The following is a 21,200-nucleotide window of genomic DNA, read 5'->3' as shown; positions in this document are numbered from 1 at the left end:
TGAATTATTATATTGAAAATGTTCATAACACATCACGTTTAAAACAAAAAGTAGTCCTAGCAATGCCATGTGCTTCCCCATATACTCTGCTCAGTAGCTCTTCAAGAAATTAGGTTCAATCATTAATTTCAAGGAATTAAATCAATCAGTCACTATTTTTACAGAGCATTCCAGAAGGTGGTGGACAGAGAACCCAGAGGAATTGTGATCAGTTTCCTGGAGTAACTTTCTTTTCTTTGGCACCTTAAAGACTTACAAATATTTTCTAAATTAGAATAATAATTTTTCTTTCATATTTTTACATTGAGATTTCACAGGGGTAGAAAATTCTGACAGGAGTGGGGCAGGAGCAGGGGACGGGAAAGGTGAGGGCTGGGGGTTGCCAGGTGTCTGGTTTTCGACTGGAACCTCCAGTTGAAAAGGGAAACTGGCAGGTCTGGTCAGCACAAAATCTCCATTTGCTGCAGTAACTGGCCCCCACCACTAGGGTCGGGAAGAGCAGCAATGCTGGGAGGGGCCAGTCTGTGCCGCGGGGTCACTGTCAGGGACCGAGATTCCCTCTGGCCTGAGCTGGGACAGGGCAGATTATCAGGGGAGCCGCGTTTGTAGCCCCAGCATTGGCACCAGGATAGAAATAAGGGCGGAGCGTCCCGGAGAAGGTGCCAGTGAAAGTGAAGAGATGGGACCTGTCAGTCACATTGTAAAATGAGACCTCGCCTGCCTCATAGTCCAGGAAAATCCCCACCCTGCCGGGCCTGACGCTCACAGGGAGGGAGGTCGGGGGGGAAGTGCCGGCCTTGTATCCCCCATCCCTCAGCCACACGACCCAGTATCCATTCCCAGGGGCGTATGCAAACTCCCCCTTCCTGCTCACAGATTCCCTACAAACCCCCAGGTCCCATCTCGTCTTGTCTCCAACCTCCACCTCCCAGTAACGCCTCCCGCCTGTGAACCCCTCAGCACCCAGGACAATGGCATATATATCAAATCTCTCAGGGCTGTCGGGCAGATCGTGGCATTTGTCTCCGTATCTCACACGTTTCCGATCCTCAGACAGGACGAGCCAGGGATTTGCCGTGTCTGGATCCAGAGTCACGTCCACTGGGGAGAGAGTCACAGAGTCAGGGCCGGGGGCAGGGGCTGGTCACTGGGATAAAAGGGAAATTAACCTGCATCCTGTTAATCACTCGGGGAGAGCGGGGGTTGTTGCCTGAGGGGAGTCAGGATCCCTCTGCCTGTGAGGAGACAATGGGGGGAAAGGGCAGGAGGAGCTGGGGAGGGGTGAGAAGGTGTCAGGGGAGGCGGGGGAAGGGAAGTGACAGACTGATGCTGGGAGAAGAAAGGGGAGGGGGAGGTGACAGGAGCAGAGGGGGTGGAGGAAGGGGCAGAGGGGAGGGGCACAAGGGCTATGGGGTGATAAGGGAAGGGAGGGGCACCAGGAGGTCAGAGGTGTGAAGGGAAGGGCAGGTTCCAGGGCGCTGCAGGGGGCGAGGGGAGGGGTGGGCACCAGGGCAGAAGAAAGGGATGGACCCCAGGGGGCACAGAGAAGCAAGGGAAGGGGCAGGCACCAGGGCAGAAGAAAGGGATGGACCCCAGGGGGCACAGAGAAGCAAGGGAAGGGGCAGGCACCAGGAGGCAGAGGGGTGTGAGGGAATGGGGGAGCTCCAATGGGCCAGGGGAAATCAAGGGCAGGGTGAGCTGCCAGGGGGTGAGATGATGAGGAGTGGGCGAGGTGGAACCATGAGGGGGGGGGAGGGAATGAACAGGCATTGGTGCCAAAGGGGCAGAATGGGGGGGTGAGGGAGCAGGTGACCAGAAGGCCAGAGAGATGGGTGTGGAAAAGGGCAGGCCCTAGGGGGGCAGAGGCGTGTGCAGGGAGATGTGGGCACCAGCGGGGCAGAGGGAGGATGAAGGGAAGGTGGGACCCAGAGGTTAGGCGAGGGGGAGGGGAGGGGTGGGGCAGTGCTGAGGTGAGGGGAACGGCTGAGACCAGAGGTCCCAAAGGGGGGTGAGGGAAGGGACTTGCACCAGGCAGGCAGAGGGGGCAAAGGAAACAGCAGGCACCAGGGAGGCAGATGGGGCCAGGGTAGAGCTGGGACTTGGGGCAGAGCAGGAGCTGGCACCAGGGGACTGGAGCGTGGTGAGGGGTGCAGGTGTCACGGAGCCAGAGGGGGAGGGGAGGGGGAAGGGGAGGGGGAGGGGTGAGAAATAAAGAGAAAGTGGCATGGGTGCTGGTGGCAGAGGGGTGAGAGGAGAGCAGGGTCAGTGGGGCAGAGGGTGAGGAGGGGATGGGCACCAGGAAGGAAGGGGACAAGGGGAGGGTCAGGTGTTGGGGGGCAGGAGGAGGGGAGGGGCAGGCAGCAGAAGGGTGCAGGGAGAAGGGAAAGGGCAGGTGCCAGGGGATTGAGGGGGTTGAGCAGAAGGGCAGGCACAGGGAGTGCAGAGGAGGGGAGGGACAAGCACCAGGGGGCAGAGAGGGGTGAGAGGCAGGGCAGGTGGGTAGAGGGAGGTGTTAGGAGAGGGGATTGGGGAGAGGCAGGTGCCGGGGGGTCAGAGTGGGGTTAGAGGAGGGGTGGGCACAGGGGGATGAGGGAAGGGGCTCCCAGCTGAGGGCCCAGCCCCTGGGCAAGAGGCTACAAGGGAAGGGGCGGCACCTTTTCTATTAATTGAAACTAGTCAGCAAACCCGACATGGATTCACGAATAGTTTGTTGACCCGAAATATAATTTTGCAGCAAATAAACTATTTGTCCAAAACATTTCACCCAGCTCCACTGCAAACCTGTCTGAGCAACTTAGGAGCCCCAATCCCAGTGACTTGCAATGAGAGACTGTCAACATCCCCAGAAACGCAGTTACAGGCAGGCCAGGCTCAGGACATCAGCTATGAAACACTCCTGAGCTGCTGTTTAATTTGCCCTTTGCAGACAAATGCCCCCGGGGCCCCTGATCTCACCCCCACAAATCAGGCTGAAAATGGAGACTTGGCTCCAGCCTGAACTCTCTGCCGAGAGCCATTTGTCCCATGGACTCTGCCAGCAGCACAGACCCTCTGCAGCTGCACCTGGGCGTCTCCCAGAGCGGATAACAGTCACAGAGACCATCTAATGAGCCCTAGGAGCTCAGGTGTCTCCATCTAATGACTGTGCCAGCCACCCCCCTCGCTCCCATTAACCAGCTCTTGGACAGACACACTGGGAACTTTCACACCCAGACTCTGGAGACACTTTGGGTCCTTCTACACAGTCTGCAGCAGTGAGTCTTGGAACACGGTGGACAGATTCAGGCTTACGGGGCTCCCTCTTTGGAAGTAAAAATAGCTACATAGATTTTCAAGTGCTGGCTGGAGCTCAGGCTCTGAAGCCCAGAGTGGAGCCAGGTCTGCTCCTCACAGTGCAAGAGGGGACATTGTCTGTGTCCACATCTCCTTCACCCCCTTCCTGGGATGGGGAACAGCAGCCCCAGGGCCCCTCCCTTCACCTCCAGGGCAGGGGAGTGAGAGCCCTCGGCCTCCTGGGCAGTGGGGCCTCCCAGCACAGGTTCCTGGGTGAGCGTGAAGGTGTCTCCACACAGAGAGCTCTGTGCACCCGGCAAACACACAGATGTGCCCGTGGATCAGATCCGGGATGGTGCTTTCCCCAGGAGTGATGGAAGCTCCCTAAAAGTAGAGGGGTCACCCACTTGTGCCAGCCCTTCTCCCTGAGCTCCTGTCCCCGCACCCCTGAACCCTCGCTCTCACACTGTCCGTTCTTCCTGAGACCCTGCCTTCACACCACCTCTTCCCCAACACCCTGACCCCCTGGTCTCTCCTCTTGGCCCCCTCCCCCAGCGTCGCTCACCCTTACAGCTGGTAAAAAGTGGGAGGGAATAGCCCTCCCATTGGTAAAAGTGATGGGGCCATGGCCCCCTGGCCCCCCTCTTCCAGTGCCCCTTACTCACTCCCTAACCCCAGAAGGAGAGGACCCTTGGGGCAGTGTCAGTGAATTCAGTGCTGGGGATACGAATGGGGTTTTACACCCCAACTGCTGGAGCTCTGTGTATTGAAGGTTAAGGAGACAGAGGCCCTGTCAGCTCCCCACTGTCCTGCCAACATGGCTCAGCCCTGACATCTGCTGGAGCCTCTCCCTGGGGACGAATCGTCCCTGCAGCCCATTCAGGCCTTGGCCTCCCTGCGGAGGTGGCTGGTGAGGCGGCCGTTAAAGCGAGTTACGATGTGAGCTCCTGTCCGCTGGGAACTGGACTCTGAGCCTGGGCTGAGATCAGTGACTGGGGAGTGAAAGGCCCCAGCTGCCCTCACTGCCCCCCTGAGCCAGCCCAGCGCCGCCAGCCATTCAGTGCAATAACAGCGATGCTCAGGCTTGGTGACACAGCCAGTAACCCCAGTGGGCAAGGCAAGGGCCTGTCCAAGGAGCAATGGGCACAATCTGCAGCAAGGGAGGTTGAGGCTGCAGATGAGGAAACACTTGCTAATTCTCAGGGCCATGAAGCTCTGGACCTGGCTCCAAGGGAGGTTGTGGGATCCCCATCACTGGAGGTTTGTAAGAACAGGTTGGACAAATCCCTGCCAGGGATAGTCTAGTCCCTGACCTAGCGTCGGGGGCTACACTAGGTGACCTCTCGAGGTCCCTTCCAGCCCTGCATTGCTCTGGTTCTAGGTTACAGCAGTTCCTGGGGCTGGGCCCAGGGGGCTCTAAGTGTGGTGAGTGGCAAGTGACAGAGTTAACACTGTTAGTGACCATGGCAGCTGGCAGCTCAGCGTCCCTGCCAGGGGCCTGGGCTGGCATGTGGCTGCCTGTACCTGGCTCAGCAGGATGTTACTGGGCCATGTGGACAGGATCTAGGGTTGGCACCTGTCCATAGGGTTGCCAGGCGTCTTTTTTTTATTGGAATGCCTGGTCAAAAAGAGACCCTGGTGGCTCCGGTTGGCACCACGGACTGGGACATTAAAAGTCTGGTCAGTGGCGCAGCGGGGGCCCGGGGCTAAGGCAGGCTCCCTGCCTGCCCTAGCTCCGTACAGGTCCTGGAAGTGGCCACCAATTTACTTCCCTGGAGTCTGAAACTTTTCTAGCAGAACATAACCAAGTGTCAGCCATGGTCAAGCCTCCCTTTGAATACAGGTTGGCTCTGGGAGTGAGGGGAAATGTATCAAGAGGGCTGGTCCTTTTATGGGAGTCAGGGACCAGACTACCTGTGACAGGCTCCTGTAAGGGAGAATGAGACAACCCAGACCAACCTGGAAGAAATTAAATCCCTAGGTGGCTAGTTGGCAGCAAAACAGCTAATGAGGCTGATAAAGGGTAACCAGGGCTCAGCTAGGGACAGGAAGCTGCTGAGGAAAGGAGCTCCCAGGAGAGCTCACCAGAGCAAGGAGCCTGGAAGGGGTCCCCTAGAGCAGTGGTCCCCAAACTGTGGGTTGTGCCCCCCTAGAGGGTGTGGAGGAACATTTGGGGAGCATGGCAGGGCCTGGACCAGCCACCATGGGTGGTGGGAAGGGAACCCCACCCAGTCCTGCTCTGTCCCCAGCTCCACTCTGTTCCCACCCTAAGCCCCAGCTGCATCTCTGGCCCCGACCTCAGCCACTGACTCCCGGCCCTGCTCCAGGCTGAGAACCCAGCTGCAGCCCCAGCCCCAAACATGGTTCCGCCCCCGGCCGAAACTCCCAGCTCCCGGCCCCAACTGCAGGTCCACTCCCAGCCATGGCCCCCAGCTTCTGGCCCCAACTGGAGCCCCGTTCCTGGACCAGCTCCTGACAGCAGCTCCCAGGGTGGGGGCGCAAACCAGGCAAGGGAGGACTTGATCAAAAATGTTTGGGGACCACTGTCCTAGGCAGAGGAGCTCCCCTAAGGGGGAGGAGCTGCCAGAGATGACAATGACAGCAGCAGCTGTAGCAGGACAGAACCCAGGAGAGCTGCCCCTGGCTGGAGAAAGTGGATGCAGAGAATAAAGGCACAGTCTGAAATGACTCCAGCTCCGGGAAGGAGGAGCTGGAGTCATCTGGAAACTAATCCAAATCCTGCTCCGGGAAGGACTGAGGGCTCCTGACTTGAGGACAGTGAGGAGCTTGAGTGAGAGCTGCAGGCTGGAACAGAGTGAAGGAAAAGATTTTATTTCGGGGTTTACTTGGACTCAGAGTGGACCCCAGCAAGGGACTTTTCTCTCAGATCTTTTAGACTGAGAGGCGTAATTTAAGGAGTGCTGAAGAGAATAAAAGAGGCAGGAACCTTGCTAAGACACCCTGAAACGGCTGAGGGTGATACATGAGGGTCTCACCCCATGATGAGTCTACAAACCTGGAACCCATTTAACAGAACTGCTGCCCCTTCCCCATGCAGACAGAGCCTCGCGCTCTTCAGTCTGTCTGCGTGGGCCCCTCACCACAGGGTCTGACCTCAACAGAGCCTGCAGCACAGAGTGGGAACCTGGACCAAACACAGCACAGGGTTTGGAAGCCAGGTGGGTGCCCAGTGTCCCTGTCCCACCTCCCAGGCTGCTCCCCCTCCCCCACAGCCTCCAGCTCCCCCTGTCCTCAGGCTGCCTCTGCCCTGTCCTGTTCCCTGGGGGTGACCCAGGGCCCAGCATGGAGCCATCAGGGTCACTACAATACTGTCTGCCACACCCAGAAGACAGGCAAAGGATGGGTTCAGGGAGTTCCTGGTCCCACAATGGGACCCTCGTGCCCCCTCCCCCAATGTTTGCTGCTGCCCTTGCTGGGCCTTGTCTGCACTCAGACCAGGAGCCCTGTGGGGCCGGCAGCCCCTTGTTCTGTCTCTGCAGGGTCTGGCTCACTCGTGGGCGCTATATCAATAATAAACACTCACTGCCCAGCACCTAAGGGCTGCATGACAGCCGGGGGCCTTGCCCATTGCACACAGGGACCCTGGGGCACAGGGAGCCCTGGTTACTCTGACCCACACATTCACCCAGCAACTCCCCCGAACTGCTGGACCCAGGTCCCTGTGGTCACAGCGCGGGCAGTTGAGTGGCACTGACCAGCCGGGGTGGGGAGAAGGAAAGGGTTACTCCCAGCGTGGTGGTACACCGTGTGTGTCTCTGAGCAGGACCCTGCCCACTCACTCGGCCATTTGCCCCAGACACAGAGAACCCAGGTGCCGAGGGAAGGAGCAGCCCCAGCAGTGCCATACTGGCCCTGGCACGGGCTGAGCCTGCGAGTGCAGCAGCAGCAGAGGCAGCGGCAGAGAGAGGGGCTCAGCCATTGAGAGCAGCAGCGTCCCCACCTGCAGGGGAAGGGTCAGCGCTGGGACAACAGGCCGGGCTGGGTCAGGGGCTGGGAGCTCTGGCAGTGAGCGCGGTGCCAGCACCAACAGCCCTGCTCGAGATCCTGGGCCTGGCCAGCCTGGAGCAGCCAGCGAGTGACTCAGGGCCTGGGACCCTGCCCAGGAAGGGGCTTCTGGGGGGCTGACAGGAGGCTCCCCAGAGGCTGGTGATCCCCTAGAACGAGGCACTGAGCTGACTGGCTCAGGGTCCCGACAGGCTCAGGGGGCCAGGGGTGTGGAATGGCCCAGAGCCCAGCCGTGTTCAGGGCCCAGTGGGCACAGACTGTGCTGGGCTGGGGGCAGTGAGTGGGGAGGGGAGCAGGGATGTGCTGGCTCCAGCCCATCACAGAGAGGAAGCTGCTTCCCCCATAGCCTGGGGTTCCTGCTCCGCGGAGCCCTGAGATCCTGGCCCTGCAGCCGGCACCGACTGCGCAGCCTCCATCAGCCAGGACTGACACATCCAGATTGATCCCTTTGACTGCCCCTGCTGGGGGCGGGTGGGAAGAGAGGAGCGGGGGGGGGGGGGGGGGGGGGGATGAAAGAGCCAGTTCAACAATCACAGACGGAGCTCACTGAACCTTCCCAGTCCCCCTCTCCTCTGCCTTAGTTTCGTCTCTGTCCCTCCTCGCTGTCAGGTTTGTGCCTTTTCCCCTGGTTTCCGCGCTGGGGATTTGGGGAGGGGTTTGGATGGGGGCAGCTCATGCTCAGCCGTTGTGACACGGTCACACTCTTGAGAGTGACTTTCACTCACTGAGCAGCAAACCACTGACCCAACCTCACACTGGGCTGTGCTCAGAGCAGACGAGGGGCCCGTAGGATTCAGCCTGTTACCCAGTAACACACGGCTCAGGTCAGACCGCAGCAGCCAGACTGGCCTCTCCTCTGCTCATAAGCTCGGCCAGCCTTGGCTAATGGGGGCTGGGGCAGTGCTGAGCGATGGCCACACAACGCAGCCCTCACATGTCCCAGGAGAGAGGCACAGACATGTCACACATTACCCGTCTGTGCAGCTCCCAGCACAATGGGCCCAGTCCAGGCCTCACAGCACCTGGCTCAGGGACACCCAGTAACTCAGCCATGGAGGAGTCAGGATGTCAGAGTGACGGGGCCTGGTCAGATACCTGGGCAAGTACCAGCAGGTGGCTGTAAGTAGCAGGCAAACTGCCCAGCACTGAGCACATCACAGCTCCAAGCCTGTCAGCTGGGTGCATGCGTGTCCTGGGGTCCCAGGCTCTGTCCAGAGCCGCAGGCACAACACAGCTGAATGTCCCAGTAGAATCCACTCACCTCCAAATCTCTGCAGTGCTTCCCTCATGTCAAGAGAAATTTTATACACGTTCTTCAGGTCAATAGAAATAGCTTCTGGTTCCTGGAGTTTCACATTCTCACTCCTGTGAAGAAAACGTCCCATCATCACTCAGCTGCTCTGTACACACATCATCCCAGAACCACCACCAAGAATATAAGAGCAATGAACATAGGAAACACACCTGTTCAATGTGCTTTTCACATCCTGAAAGGAAAAAGAGAATTAATGTTCTGTATTAACACAACGTGCATAAAAGTGAGGGAGTCTCACTCTGGGCATCAAACTTTCATCTAGAAAATAGATCAACCCTCCCAGGCTTCACTCTTTTGTGGTAAAATCTCATACACCATTTTGCATTAACACTTCTTTCATTTATGTAGGTGAGACAGGAATTTAGCTAAAGGATTCTCCCTTCTAGGGACCCAACCCACCAGTATCTGTGTTTATCGACTGGGTTGGGTCCCATGTTCTGGAGTCAGAGCAGGGATGGGTTCAGCTCAGTATCATTCTTGTATCATCCATTTAATCTCCCCTGGCCTCACTGGGTCTCCATGAGGAGAATTCCCCTCTAACATGAACTGGGATATTTTGGAACTGATGGAGCCCTTAGCCGGATGTTCTGTTTGTCAGTAAACCACAGAACACATTTACTCTAATTGTTGGAATCCAGACCCAGGGATCTGAGTTCTAATTCTGGATGGGTGGAGAATTTTGATGCCATCTCACCTTTAGGAGCTCCACAACTGGTTGCTGACACTTCTCCTCGATCTCTGTGATGAGCTGCTGCAGAGAGGAGCTTTGCTGGGAGAGTTTGGTTACATTTTCCCTTAGTCTCAGCAGAGTCTCCCTCTCCTCCTCCTCCAGGCTCTGCAGAAGCAGCTGCTCCTCCTCTCTCAGCAATGTGTGCAGTTTGCTAAATTCACCTGCAATCATCTCTCTCTTATTCTTCACTTTGCTCTGGAGATAGAAAAATAGGAAAGGCACAGAGAAAACATGAGCCAGATGTTGAGTTACATGGACTGGGCCTCTGTCCATGAAGCATTGGATTAGGTCAGTATCAGGTTTGTAAGGCTATTTACTTCTTTGGGAAACGTCACAGTAACAGTAGCAGGTGATTGGGATGAAGTGGCCACGGGATGGCAACAGAGACTGCAAAGTGGCCGAGCGGCGCCTGGCGTGACACTGACCTGCCCCTGGCTCTGCTCACTCAGGGGGTGCCCCCACTGCAATGAAGGTGTGACAGCACCGTGTGTAGACACACCCAGGCTAGCTTTGATGTGGCTAGCTCGGGTATTCACAGCTATGAAGCCGCAGCAGCACAGGCTGTACAAGCCCACCCAGACCCCTGGGTATTACTCAGTGACTAGCCTGCAGCTGGCTGTTGGGTCCATGTAGATGCACCCTAGGGGCAGATTTTCCAGAGCTCCACACCCGCAACTGAGTTTGATGTTCAGAAGAGCTCAGCTCCCAGCATGCCCCCAGCCCAGCCAGCTCAGTGACTCTGAACCTCACCCAGGGGGGGCAAATCATCCTCTCAGCTCCAGTGTCTGGCCCAGGCACTGGGCAGATTCACTGCAGGGATGGTGGGTGCAGAGCGAGGAGGAACAATCTGTTTCCTCCAGGCTGCAGAGAAGCTGCAGAGCTTTGTCATGGAGGACACTGAAAACCGATGGCTGTAGCCGCCAACACACCATCCCCATCTGCAGGAGGGAAACAGGACCCATGTAATAGTGAAAACACTGCACCCAATATTGAGAATTTGCCCCTATCAGATCTCAGGGTTGGGTCTGCACCACTGTACAAGGGCCAGGAACTGCCCCTCCTCCGCCTAGAGGAGCTGCTGTGCTGAGATCCCCACCAGAGACACAGCCTGATGCTGCCAGCACCCTGGATGGCAGGTATCATAGGCCAGGGGAGGCTGGGCTTCCTCAAACAGGATGCAGCGCCCCTTCCTTTGGAGGATGCTGCAGATCTGCTGCCTTTGGAATGCTGCCTGCGCTCCGCCCGAGGCCCTCTTCCCCCGAAGCAGAGCAGGAGGGGAGTGTGGACAGGGCCTAGGGGAGAGAAGGCCAAATGGGGGTGGAGCAGTGGGCAAGGTGATGATCTGGGCAAAGGGGAGGTTCCAGCACTCACGCCCGGCCTCCCCAAATGCCGGAGGCATGCGCTGCCCCTGGCTGGCACCAAGCCTGTGCAACGGAGCAAACAACCAGAGCAGGTTCATAACCTCCTCCTAGAGCTTTACAGCCCCGTCATTCCTGGGAATGCTGCAGGGGGAAGGGCTCAGGGAGGAATAAACCCAGACACCCACCTGACACTCTGTGGTTTTCTTCTCCTCTTTAGACGTCAGGGCCAGGACCTCTTCCAGCTCCTTCCTCAGAGGGCCCAGGGCTCCCTGGAGTTTCTCCTGCAGGGACATCGCGTGTGATAAACAGCCATTAGTCTGCTTGTCCGATGGGTGGACAGTACTGTCCATATTGGTATTTCATACATGAGCAGTAAATACCCTGGAAGGAGGCAGCAGACTCGGCTCTGCCAGCCCTAAGGGCCCCATGGGAGCAGAGACGCCAGTCTCAGAGCAGGGCTCTGCTCCCTGCAGACACTCAGGACTTCTCAGAGCCTGTGTCTGAGCTAAAGCTTCACATCACTGAGCACAGGCCAGAGGGGAAACAGCTGGGAAGGTTCTGAACGATCCCTCCTGCCGTGCCAGTGAAGAGGTTGGGGCAGCACCTCACTGCGCTGTACCCAGACCCAGGCCAGGAACAAGACCCCACTGTGCTCTCCTCTGTCCAGGCTCCCATGTGGCCTCCCTCAGGCAGTAGCCGAGCACCTGAGCCAGCGCAGTCCCATTAACTGTACAGGGTGAAGCTGTGATGTGGCTGGAGGTCAGTGAGGAACAGGGAACACTCAGTCTGGGGGAATGTGCCACCCATAATTGTAAGTGCTCCAGAGCTGTAATACCCCAGGGCTCTCTTCCCCTTTGACAGCGTGTGATTCATTCACACAGCTTAGCAACGTGCTCCTTCCCCATCAGCCCCGCTCTGTGCAACACCCCTGGCAGCCCCCCAGAGCCGCCTCCTGAGCCCCCCTCCAGAAATTTCCCCATTTCACTCTCTCTTTTCTCTGAGCCCTCGAGTTCTCTCCCACTCTCTGCCCAAGGGCCCAGCTACTGCTGAGAGCTCCTGGGGAGCTGTTCGGTGACACCTCTGCGGTGCTGCTGTAGGGAAGCAATGGGGGAGGGAGGGAGCCAGCAGGGGCTAGTGAGACAGGAGGAGGAAAAGCAGTCATTGCATTCAGCAAAACATCTGCATAAATGAGCCGGGATCAGAAGGGGGGTGGGAACAAAGGTGGCTGGATTCTTTGAAGCTCCACCCACAAAATAAGCTCCACCCATGTGAGTCACCAAAAGGAGACACCATGATTTGTTTGTGAAAGCTATTTGGTGCCCCCCCACCACCGTCCTTTTCATAGTTTTTCAAACGGCCAGTAGGTGGAGGCAGAAGCCTCCAGAAACCTCACGTACACGTACCCTGAACTTTTCAACTATCTTTCCTCTTGCGGAAAAATCTTGCTCCAAGCCAGTTTTCCCTGACCAGATAACGGTTTCACTGGGCCCGGTAACCACCAATGAAGTATTAACACGGCATGGTCTTTGTCTAAAAATGTGTAAAAACTTGTGTGCAGTAAAGTCTTCTGTATCTATTACAGAGCTCTCCTTTCTTCTGCAGAATAAAGCATCTTTCCTTATCCCTGTCAGGCTGTTATTGACTCTCAGCTAGGCAGACCCGATATTTCGGTAACAGTTTCTGGCGACTCCAGACAGGACTCTCCTAGCTTGGACATTGGACTCCGGACGGCTGCGGCGAACTGGGAACGGCGCCAACGGGGTGTTTAGCCCCTCTTTCTCTGCTTCACCGTGGCCCCTGGGGTTCATGTTCCGATAAGATGAGCCCTAATAGGACAAGGAAACACTATCTGGTTCTGGTTCTGTTCTGTTTAACCGGTTACTGTTGTTTTTCTGCTCTGTTCATTTGGGCGTTAGGTGTGTGGGCGGAACTGAACTTCTTGTTCGTAATTCCTCAGAGTGGAAGCCATGTGTGCGATGAAGCTCTGAGGTTGTATTAAGATCCTTCTGTCCCATCCCCTGTAACGGACAGTGTAATAAAAGTAGGAAAACCTGAATTAAACCGCAATTCCCACTGATCTCTGAGTAATTCTCTTTTCAGGTTGAGTGTCAGCAGACAAATAAGTGGGTCTCTGGAAAAACCCTCTAAGGATGGCCCTTATATGTTAAGTAAATGGCCTTTACCCGATGTTCAGAAAGGTATATCAAGGAAGCGCTTTGTACAACTTTGCACCCAGAACTGGCCAACCCTGGGGACTGCATGGCCTGAATTTGGCTCCTTTGATATTCCGACTTATTTAACTCCTTTGCGCCTGATATTAAAAAATCAAGCGCCTGGTCAAATAAACTATTGGTTTTTGTGGGACGATGAGGCTCATTGTCCTTTAAAAAAAAATAAAAATCCAGGCCCCTCTATTCCCGAAAGCTTCTGCCCCAAGTGAAGCCGATTGTTGGAAAAATACCTCCCCTATGTATTGTCCTAGACCACGGCCACCCTCGGCAGCAATATCACAGGCTGTGGCGGACCAGGTTTCCTTGTCTACGGGGCCCAAGACAGTGGCCCTCCCCACCGAAGACTGAGGCAACCACAATTCAAGTTAATGAATCCACTAGTGGAGCAACGGGTAGTGGGTACTCTGTTCTGTCTACTGCCATTAGTCCGTCTCGTAAGAGACAGGGAGTAGTCTATGGGGAGGATGCGGTTAAAACCCAGGCACCCCTTCGGACCATCCTGGTACCCACTATGGATGGAGAGGTTGTAGACCGTTATGTACATGTCCCTTTTACTACAGCAGATCTTATGAACTGGCAAAACACAATGCCTCGCCTAAGAGATGACCCGGACATCGTTCACAGGCAATTCCGTGCTATTTTTCAGTCTTATAATCCTAATTAGCAAGACGTGGGCCAACTTTTAGATTGCCTACTGCGCATGGAGGAGAAAGAGCAAGAAGTCCTAAGGGGGGCCCGGGAGGCAGCGGAGGCTGCTGGTGACAGGCGTAATTTAATAGCTCTCACTAACCCTACCCAATGGAATCCGAATAATTTTACCCAACAGGCAAACTTAAATAAATTCCTAACCCATGTTTTGACAGATATAAAACAAGCATAAAAAAAACAAACCTCAAATTGGTCAAAAGTCCATAATACTGTGCAAAAAAAAAAAAACCCCACCCTTCTGACTTTTATAAAAAACTTTGTAAAGCATTTTGTACTTTTACTAATATAGACTCCAAAGCTGCGGACACACAGTCCACGGTCAAGCTTATTTTTATTTCTCAGCTCCGGACATTAAGAAGCGGTTGCAGCAGCTTGAAGGCGCTAAGAAAAAGTCCCTAAAAAAACTGGTAAGCATAGCCACCCGTGTGTATCACACACAAAAAAATAAAATTCAAAAAACCAAACAGGTGAGAATCCTAGCAGCCCTTGTGAACGTGGGGAGCGAAAGACGAGGAAGGTGGGGACCCCCCCCCCAAGTGACAACCAAAGGCAAATCATGGGGGGGTCCCCCCAAGCCGTGCAAATAATATATGCCATTACTGTAAGCAACTTAGTCACTGGAAGAGAGAGTGCCCAAACCGACGTACCGGACGACAGCCCCGACATCAATATCAAATGGAAATGGAAAGAACAAACGCTGTCAATGGTAAGAAATAACGGTGACCCGGGGGTCCACTTGTTACCTACTCAAATAACTTTACCACTTATGTTTGTTCCTCCACAGACCCCCAGGTCTGTTTACCTCTGGGAAAAACTGCTTATTCTTGTCTTTTGGTCTCAGGGGCTGCCCTTTCCACTGTTATTGCCAAGCCAAAAAAAAAAATCTCACAAACAAAAGCATTCCAGTAATGGGTATAGGCGGAAAGCCATTTAAGTGTTCTGTATTGCAGGAGGCTGCTGTAAAAAAAAAAAAAAACAACCTGTAAAAACTATTTGGTGTCGCCCCCCCCACCCTTTTCATAGTTTTGCAAACGGCCAAGAGGTAAAGGCAAAAGCCTCCAAAAACCTCACGTACACAGTACCCTGAACTTTTCAACTATCTTTCCTCTTCTGCCGCAAAGCAAAAAAAAAATCTTGCTCCAAGCCAGTTTTCCCTAACCAAATAACGGTTTCACAGAGTCCGGTAACCACCAATAAAGTATTAACACGGCATGGTCTTTATCTAAATATATATAAAAAGCTTGTAAAAACTTAGTGTGCAGTAAAGTCTTCTGTATCTAATACAAAGCTCTCCTTTCTTCTGCAAAACAAAGCATCTTTCCTTATCCCTGTCAAGCTGTTATTAGCTCTCAGCTAAGCAAACCCGATATTTCGGTAACATGTTCAAATGGTGCATTGTTCAAAACAGGATGGAGTTGCTGATTGGCTCCAAGGGGCTCCTGGGGCCGGACTCCCCTCATGGGACTAGAATGTACCCCTGGACTCTGCTAGGCTCTCTGGGCCTGGTCCTTCTTTACTGGGGGGAAATGGGAGGTGGCATCTCCCTAACATCACCCACTTGTGGCACTGGAAGGAGGCAGCAGTGGCAATAAATGGTGCCGAGCTGTAATTCTCCCTCTCCGCTCTCACACAGGGAACAAAATAATTAACAGTGTTGATATTTAAATGATCAGTTCTCCAGTCTGAAGGTAGCACACTTGCATAGACTGGCCTGCAGCTCTTGTGATTTAAACCTCACTGACTGTTAACACCGACCGTGGTGTAAAAAGTCCCCTTATTTCAGCAGTGGAAGCTGGGTTTGAAAAACATTCAGAATCTCAGAGAAAAGTTTCCCACATCAGGTATCTTAAGACTTGATATTCTGATTCTGTCACCACACTGCCAGGTCATTCATTTTGTTACAGCATCTCCCGTACAATTAAGGCTTTACAGAGCTGAATGATGCATTACACCCATGACAGGCAACTTTCAGTGAAATCAGCCTGTAATTAAAATCCAAAGTTATTACTCATTAAACTTGACAGCAATTCCCTACCTTGTACTCCTGGGCAGCCTCCTTTATGGGAATCACCCTGTGATCTCTGTGATTGCGGGACAGATAGCAAACCACACAGACAGAAGTTTGATCCTCTTCACAGAACAGTTTCAGAGCCTCCTGGTGTTCCCCACACACCCTCTCCTCTCCTGCTCCCTTTGCTGCCTGTAAATTCAACCGTTTGACTATTTCTACAACATTTGCCAGCTTCCTGTTCGGCCTGAGGTTTCCCTGTTGCACAGTTTCTCTGCACTGAGGGCAGGAGCTGTCTGTATTTGATCCCTCCCAGCACTGTGCGATGCAGGCTCGGCAGAAATTGTGCTCACAGTCTATAATCACCGGGTCCTTAAAATACTCCAGACAGATGGGGCATGTAGCTTCCTCCTGGAGACTTTCCACGGGGTTGTCTGTGGCCATGGCTCCTGTCATAAACAGATAGTTAAGGGTTAATGTCTCTTTTACCTGTAAAGGGTTAAGAAGCTCAGTAAACCTGGCTGACACCTGACCAGAGGACCAATAAGGGGACAAGATACTTTCAAATCTTGGTGGAGGGAAGTCTTTTGTTTGTGCTCTTTGTTTTGGGGGTTGTTCGCTCTTGGGACTAAGAGGGACCAGACATCAATCCAGGCTCTCCAAATCTTTCTGAATCAGTCTCTCATGTTTCAAACGTGTAAGTAATAGCCAGGCAAGGCGTGTTAGTCTTATTTTTGTTTTCTCATTTTGTAAATGTTCTTTTGCTGAGAGATTTTTACCTCTGTTTGCTGTAAGTTTGAACCTAAGGATAGAGGGGGTTCCACTGGGCTATATGAATCTGATTACCCTGTAAAGTATTTTCCATCCTGATTTTACAGAGATAATTTTTACCTTTCTTTTTAAGAACCTGATTGATTTTTAGCTTGTGTTAAGATCCAAGGGGATTGGAACAGTGTTCACCAGGAACTTGGTGAAAAAGCCTCTCAAGGCTGCCCAGGGAGGGGAAGGTTTTGGGGGGACAGAAAGTGATCCAGACAAAGAAATTTCTGGATGGTGGCAGTGTTACCAGATCTAAGCTAGTAATTAAGCTTAGAAGTGTCCATGCAGGTCCCCAAATCTGTACCCTAAAGTTCAGAGTGGGGGAGGAACCTTGACATGGTGAGCAGCAGTGTGGGAAATTGCGGGGGAGGGGGAATCAGACAGTATTTTAGTCAGACAATTATTTTATGACAGACAGATTTAAAAAGTTAAAAAGTGTAACTGTTAATACACAAATTGTCAACATCTCATGTCAAAACATGCTAAGTAAATATCCTTAAATTAAACTCTAGTAAGTTCTCAAGCAGCATTTTTCTTACCTTACCTATTTGTGAATTTCAGTTCTTATCAATGGAAATGTTTTTTCATCAGTTTGTGTGGGCAAACTGAAATCAACATTTACTGACATCTACCGATAAAATCTAATCCTTTCAAGTCTAGGGATCTTCAATTCACAGGCCAAAAACATTGGTTAAGCTGGAATCAGTGTTTCAAAGTCCTGATGCTAACGTAGGCTAAGGCAGCTCTGCCTCAGTGTAAAGGGGACGCAGTGTCAAAAGTGTTGCCAACATTCATGATTTTATAATGAATCTCATGAACTTAACAATGGCCAGACTGGGTCCGACCAATGGTCCATCTAGCCCAGTATCCTATCTTCTTACAGTGGCCAATGCCAGGTGCCCCAGAGGGAATGAACAGAACGGGTGATAGAGTGCGCCATCCCCTGTCACCCATTCCCAGCTTCTGGCAAACAGAACTTAGGGACACCTAAACAAAGGAAGTTTCTAGTTTTCTTGGTTGCAGAGAAAAACTTAAAATGTGACCTGAGTTAGCCTAAAGCGTGAGAATCAGAAGGCAAATAGAAAAATCAACATTTATTTTTTTATTTTGGTCTCCCAAAGGAATCACATCATTTTGGGTGTACTGACTCGTGATTTTCAAAAGTTTGGGGTTGGCAATACTGTGCCACTGAGAACTCAGTCCTTAAATCCCCCTCCCCCATGGAAAGTCCCCTAAGTTACTGCCATCATTTATCTAAAACAGCAGAGTTAATAGATAGCGAAACAGAGGGCAAGGTGTGGGAATGTGCATGGAGCTGGGCTGTGAGCCCAAGCAGCAAATGAGCACAGCCCCCCTGACTAAAGAAATCACTTAGAATGCTCAGATTTATATTTAGGTTCTTAGAGCCTTTGCTGGAAAAGCAGGTCTGAAAACAAACTTATCACTGCCAAGGAGTTATTGCCAGCACCATGTAAGCAAAAATCAGGAGGCTGCTGAAGAAAACATGAGGATTTTTCTTCTAAAAAATTATATTCTGGACTGCTTGTGTGTGAGCAGTCAGGATTCGCTCTGGTCACATTCTCAACCTTTTCTACTCAACCCTGAGAGCAAGAAACAGATCTTTGTTAAAGTGAGAGCTGAGATGGTCACATAATCACAGGATTCCAAGAGCTGTAGCATTAAGAGAAACACCAGCTAGTGAAGGAGTCAGTGTGAAATCAGGAAAGCTTGTGACAATCCCAATATGATGGTTTTGTGATTTGATGTGGACAGGAAACAGCTGCACTCCTAGCTATTGTAGGTCCTTACCTGGTCCCCAGCCCTGCACTGTCTGAGCAACTCACAAACTTCCATGTGCTTAGACCAGGGGCGGCTCTAGCCATTTTGCCGCCCCAAGCACGGTGGCACGCCGCAGGGGGCGCTCTACCGGTCGCGCGACTCCGGTGGACCTCCCGCTGATGTGCCTGCGGAGGGTCCGCTTGTCCCACGGCTCCACCTCCCGGAGCCGCGCGACCGGCTGACCCTCCGCAGGCACGTCAGCGGGAGGTCCACCGGAGCCGCGCGACCGGCCTCCCGGTGACCGGCAGAGCACCCCCCACGGCATGCCGCCCCAAGCACGCGCTTGGCATGCTGGGGCCTGGAGCTGCCCCTGGCTTAGACTCATCAGGATGCTGTGCAAAGACACCTGTACCTGCCAGTAGTGTGGGGGCAGAGTCAGGGCAGTGTCTTCAGCTGATGTTACTGAGCATGCTCAGTTTGTGTGAGCATAGTCACTACAAGCCAAGCAGCAAATTGGGGGCAGAGGGTGGGGGAGGCACATGGGTTCATTTGTCTCCCTCCTCCCCACACAATCAGGGCCAGCTTTAGGAAGTGCAGGGCCCCGGCAGGGATGACTAAAAAAAACCCAAAACACATGGGGCTTGTACTCACCGGGCAGTGCTCCGAGTCTTTGGCAGCACTTCAGCGGCAGGTCCCTCACTAACTGCAGGTCTTCGGCAGCACTGAAGGACCCGCAGTCAAAGTGCGGCTGAAGACCCAAAGCGCTGCCAGGTGAGTAAAAATTAAAAAGGCACCTCTAGCCAAGGAAGGGATTCTCACTGGGCGCGGGGCCCTCTTAGGCGCAGGGCCCAATTATGGGGAATTGGTGGAATAGGCCTAAAGCCGGCCCTGCACACAATGGCTCTGCTGCGGTGCCATGTGGAAGGTTGTTACCCTCATTTAGAAGAGAGGAAAGTCAGGCCCAGACAAAATAAATGACTTACCTGACTTCACACAGAGCAAAACCAGGATCTGTGCAGGCTAACTTAGCACCTTAACTACAGGGCAAACCTTTCCCTCTGCAGCCAGAACCTGGGAGAGAAAGAGGAGAAGATGGATGGGGACACACAGACACAGAGTTTGTCTGATAATCACCTCACTGACACTCCCCAAAGGCACTTAGCCAGTCTGTGCAGAATCAGGTGATAATGATCACCACTCCCTGATGTGGGCTTTCAGGGGGCTCTGCTATCCCCTGATTGGCTTCCTTTGATTGGCCCCTGGCATATAATTAGGCCTAGAAATCTGCTTCACTGCCTTTGGGTTGTGTCTCTAGAGAACCCTGAGACAGAAGATTTTACTTTTTTATCCACCCTTCCTGTACCTTTTCCAGCTCTGGGCTCTCTCCTTTTATTCCAGGCCTTGTTTCCCCAATTGGTTGCAGCTGTGGGTGCCTGTCCATGATTAGCAGCTGAGGCAGCTGTGTGGGAGCGTGGTCAGGCTGCTTGCCTGCAGGCCAGGGAGGCTCCTCTACCCCTACAAAACTCTGCTCAGTATGGGCCAGGGGGGTGTAGACCCCATTACAGGTGGACAGGAGTGAAAGTGAATCATTTTATGTACACAAGAACAAATGGATATAAACTGGACACTAGGAAGTTTAGACTTGAAATTAGACAAAGGTTTCTAACCATTAGAGGAGTGAAGTTCTGGAACAGACTTCTAAGGGGAGTAGTGGGGGCAAAAGACATATCTGGCTTCAAGAATAAGCTTGATAAGTTTATGGAGAGGAGGGTATGATGGGATAGCCTAATTTGGCAATTGATTTTTGATTATTAGCAGGTAAGTATGCCCAGTGGTCTGTAATGGGATGTTAGATGGGGTGAGATCTGAGTTACTACAGAGAATTCTTTCCTGGGTGCTGGCTGGTGAGTCTTGCCCACATGCTCATGGTTTAACTGATCACCATATTTGGGGTTTGGAAGGAATTTTCCTCCAGGGCAGATTGGCAGAGGCCCTGGAGGTTTTCACCTTCCTCTGCAACATGGGACATGGGTCACTTGCTGGAGGATTCTCTGCAGCTTGAGGTCTTCAAACCACAATTTGAGGACTTCAATGGCTCAGACATAGGTTAGGGGTTTGTTGCAGGAGTGGGTGGGTGCATGGGGTGCATTGTGCAGGGGGTCAGACTAGATGATCATAATGGTCCCTTCTGACCTTAAAGTCTATGAGTCTATTTTTCAGGCCTGCTCTGAAATGCTCAGGCTGTGTCTGATACTTAGTCACTTACTATGCTCAGCTGCCCACAGCCCCATCTCCCCTGTGGAAACAGGGTTAAAGGATTTAAATACAGGCCTCTCAGTTGTAAGAAAGGTAGCAATTGCCATGGTAAGTCTTAGCCTAATCTCATGGGACCCATAAAAGCAGGGCTCACATCAGAAGCAGGTGGGAAGACAGCTGAGTAGAGTCAGTGTGACCCAGCCTTGAGATAGTGATGTTTTGAGAACAGAAATGAGAAAATACAGGAATGGGCAGGACATAACATAAACAGACTGCAGATGTTTTTAATTAATGCAGGCCACTGAAATGTATAAATTCTTGTGTGATATTGTTTGTACTTTGGAGAAACTGAGGCAGAGCTGCTCTCTGCCAGCTGTATTCTTCCTTTGCAATTGCTCAAATAAAGTTGTCTCTGATTTTGTTGCTTCCAACCTGAGAGTGGAGTTTGTTTCTTCCACACCCTCCAGTTCTGTTTTCATTTGCTAGACAAGCTTTCCACTGGGGATCCCTCATTTCTGAACAGATCCCTGTGGAGGAAGGGATAAGAAACAGAGACACAAACATCTCTCCCTCACCCACAGACTCTGCCACTCCCTGCTCTTCATCTGGTGCAGAGCTAAATTTAAAACCAGCCCACTGGGGCTGTGAGCAGGTAAATCTCCTCCCTCCCCCAGCAGCTTCCCCAGGGCAATAA

At 52.8% G+C, this 21,200-nt stretch overlaps 2 protein-coding genes across 2 annotated transcripts in view; both read right to left on the bottom strand.

The window, feature by feature from the left end:
* LOC123345325 (maestro heat-like repeat-containing protein family member 1) overlaps window positions 1-21,200 on the bottom strand; it is a 315,313-nt gene that overhangs the window by 280,117 nt on the left and 13,996 nt on the right. The window lies entirely within an intron of this gene.
* Window positions 346-19,426, bottom strand: LOC123345321 (E3 ubiquitin-protein ligase TRIM39-like). The gene is made up of 7 exons (XM_044982110.1): window positions 19,234-19,426; window positions 15,680-16,101; window positions 10,891-10,986; window positions 9,309-9,539; window positions 8,764-8,786; window positions 8,561-8,664; window positions 346-1,101 (listed from the first exon to the last, which is right to left on the bottom strand). The coding sequence occupies exons 2-7, from the start codon at window positions 16,094-16,096 to the stop codon at window positions 542-544; spliced, it is 1,431 nt and encodes a 476-aa protein (XP_044838045.1). The 5' UTR covers window positions 16,097-16,101; window positions 19,234-19,426; the 3' UTR covers window positions 346-541.

The sequence above is a fragment of the Mauremys mutica genome, chromosome 12, assembly GCF_020497125.1.
Source record: "Mauremys mutica isolate MM-2020 ecotype Southern chromosome 12, ASM2049712v1, whole genome shotgun sequence".
NCBI lineage: Eukaryota > Metazoa > Chordata > Testudines > Geoemydidae > Mauremys > Mauremys mutica.
Note: the sequence above shows the minus strand (reverse complement) of the source record. Positions and strands in the feature narration are given on the sequence as shown.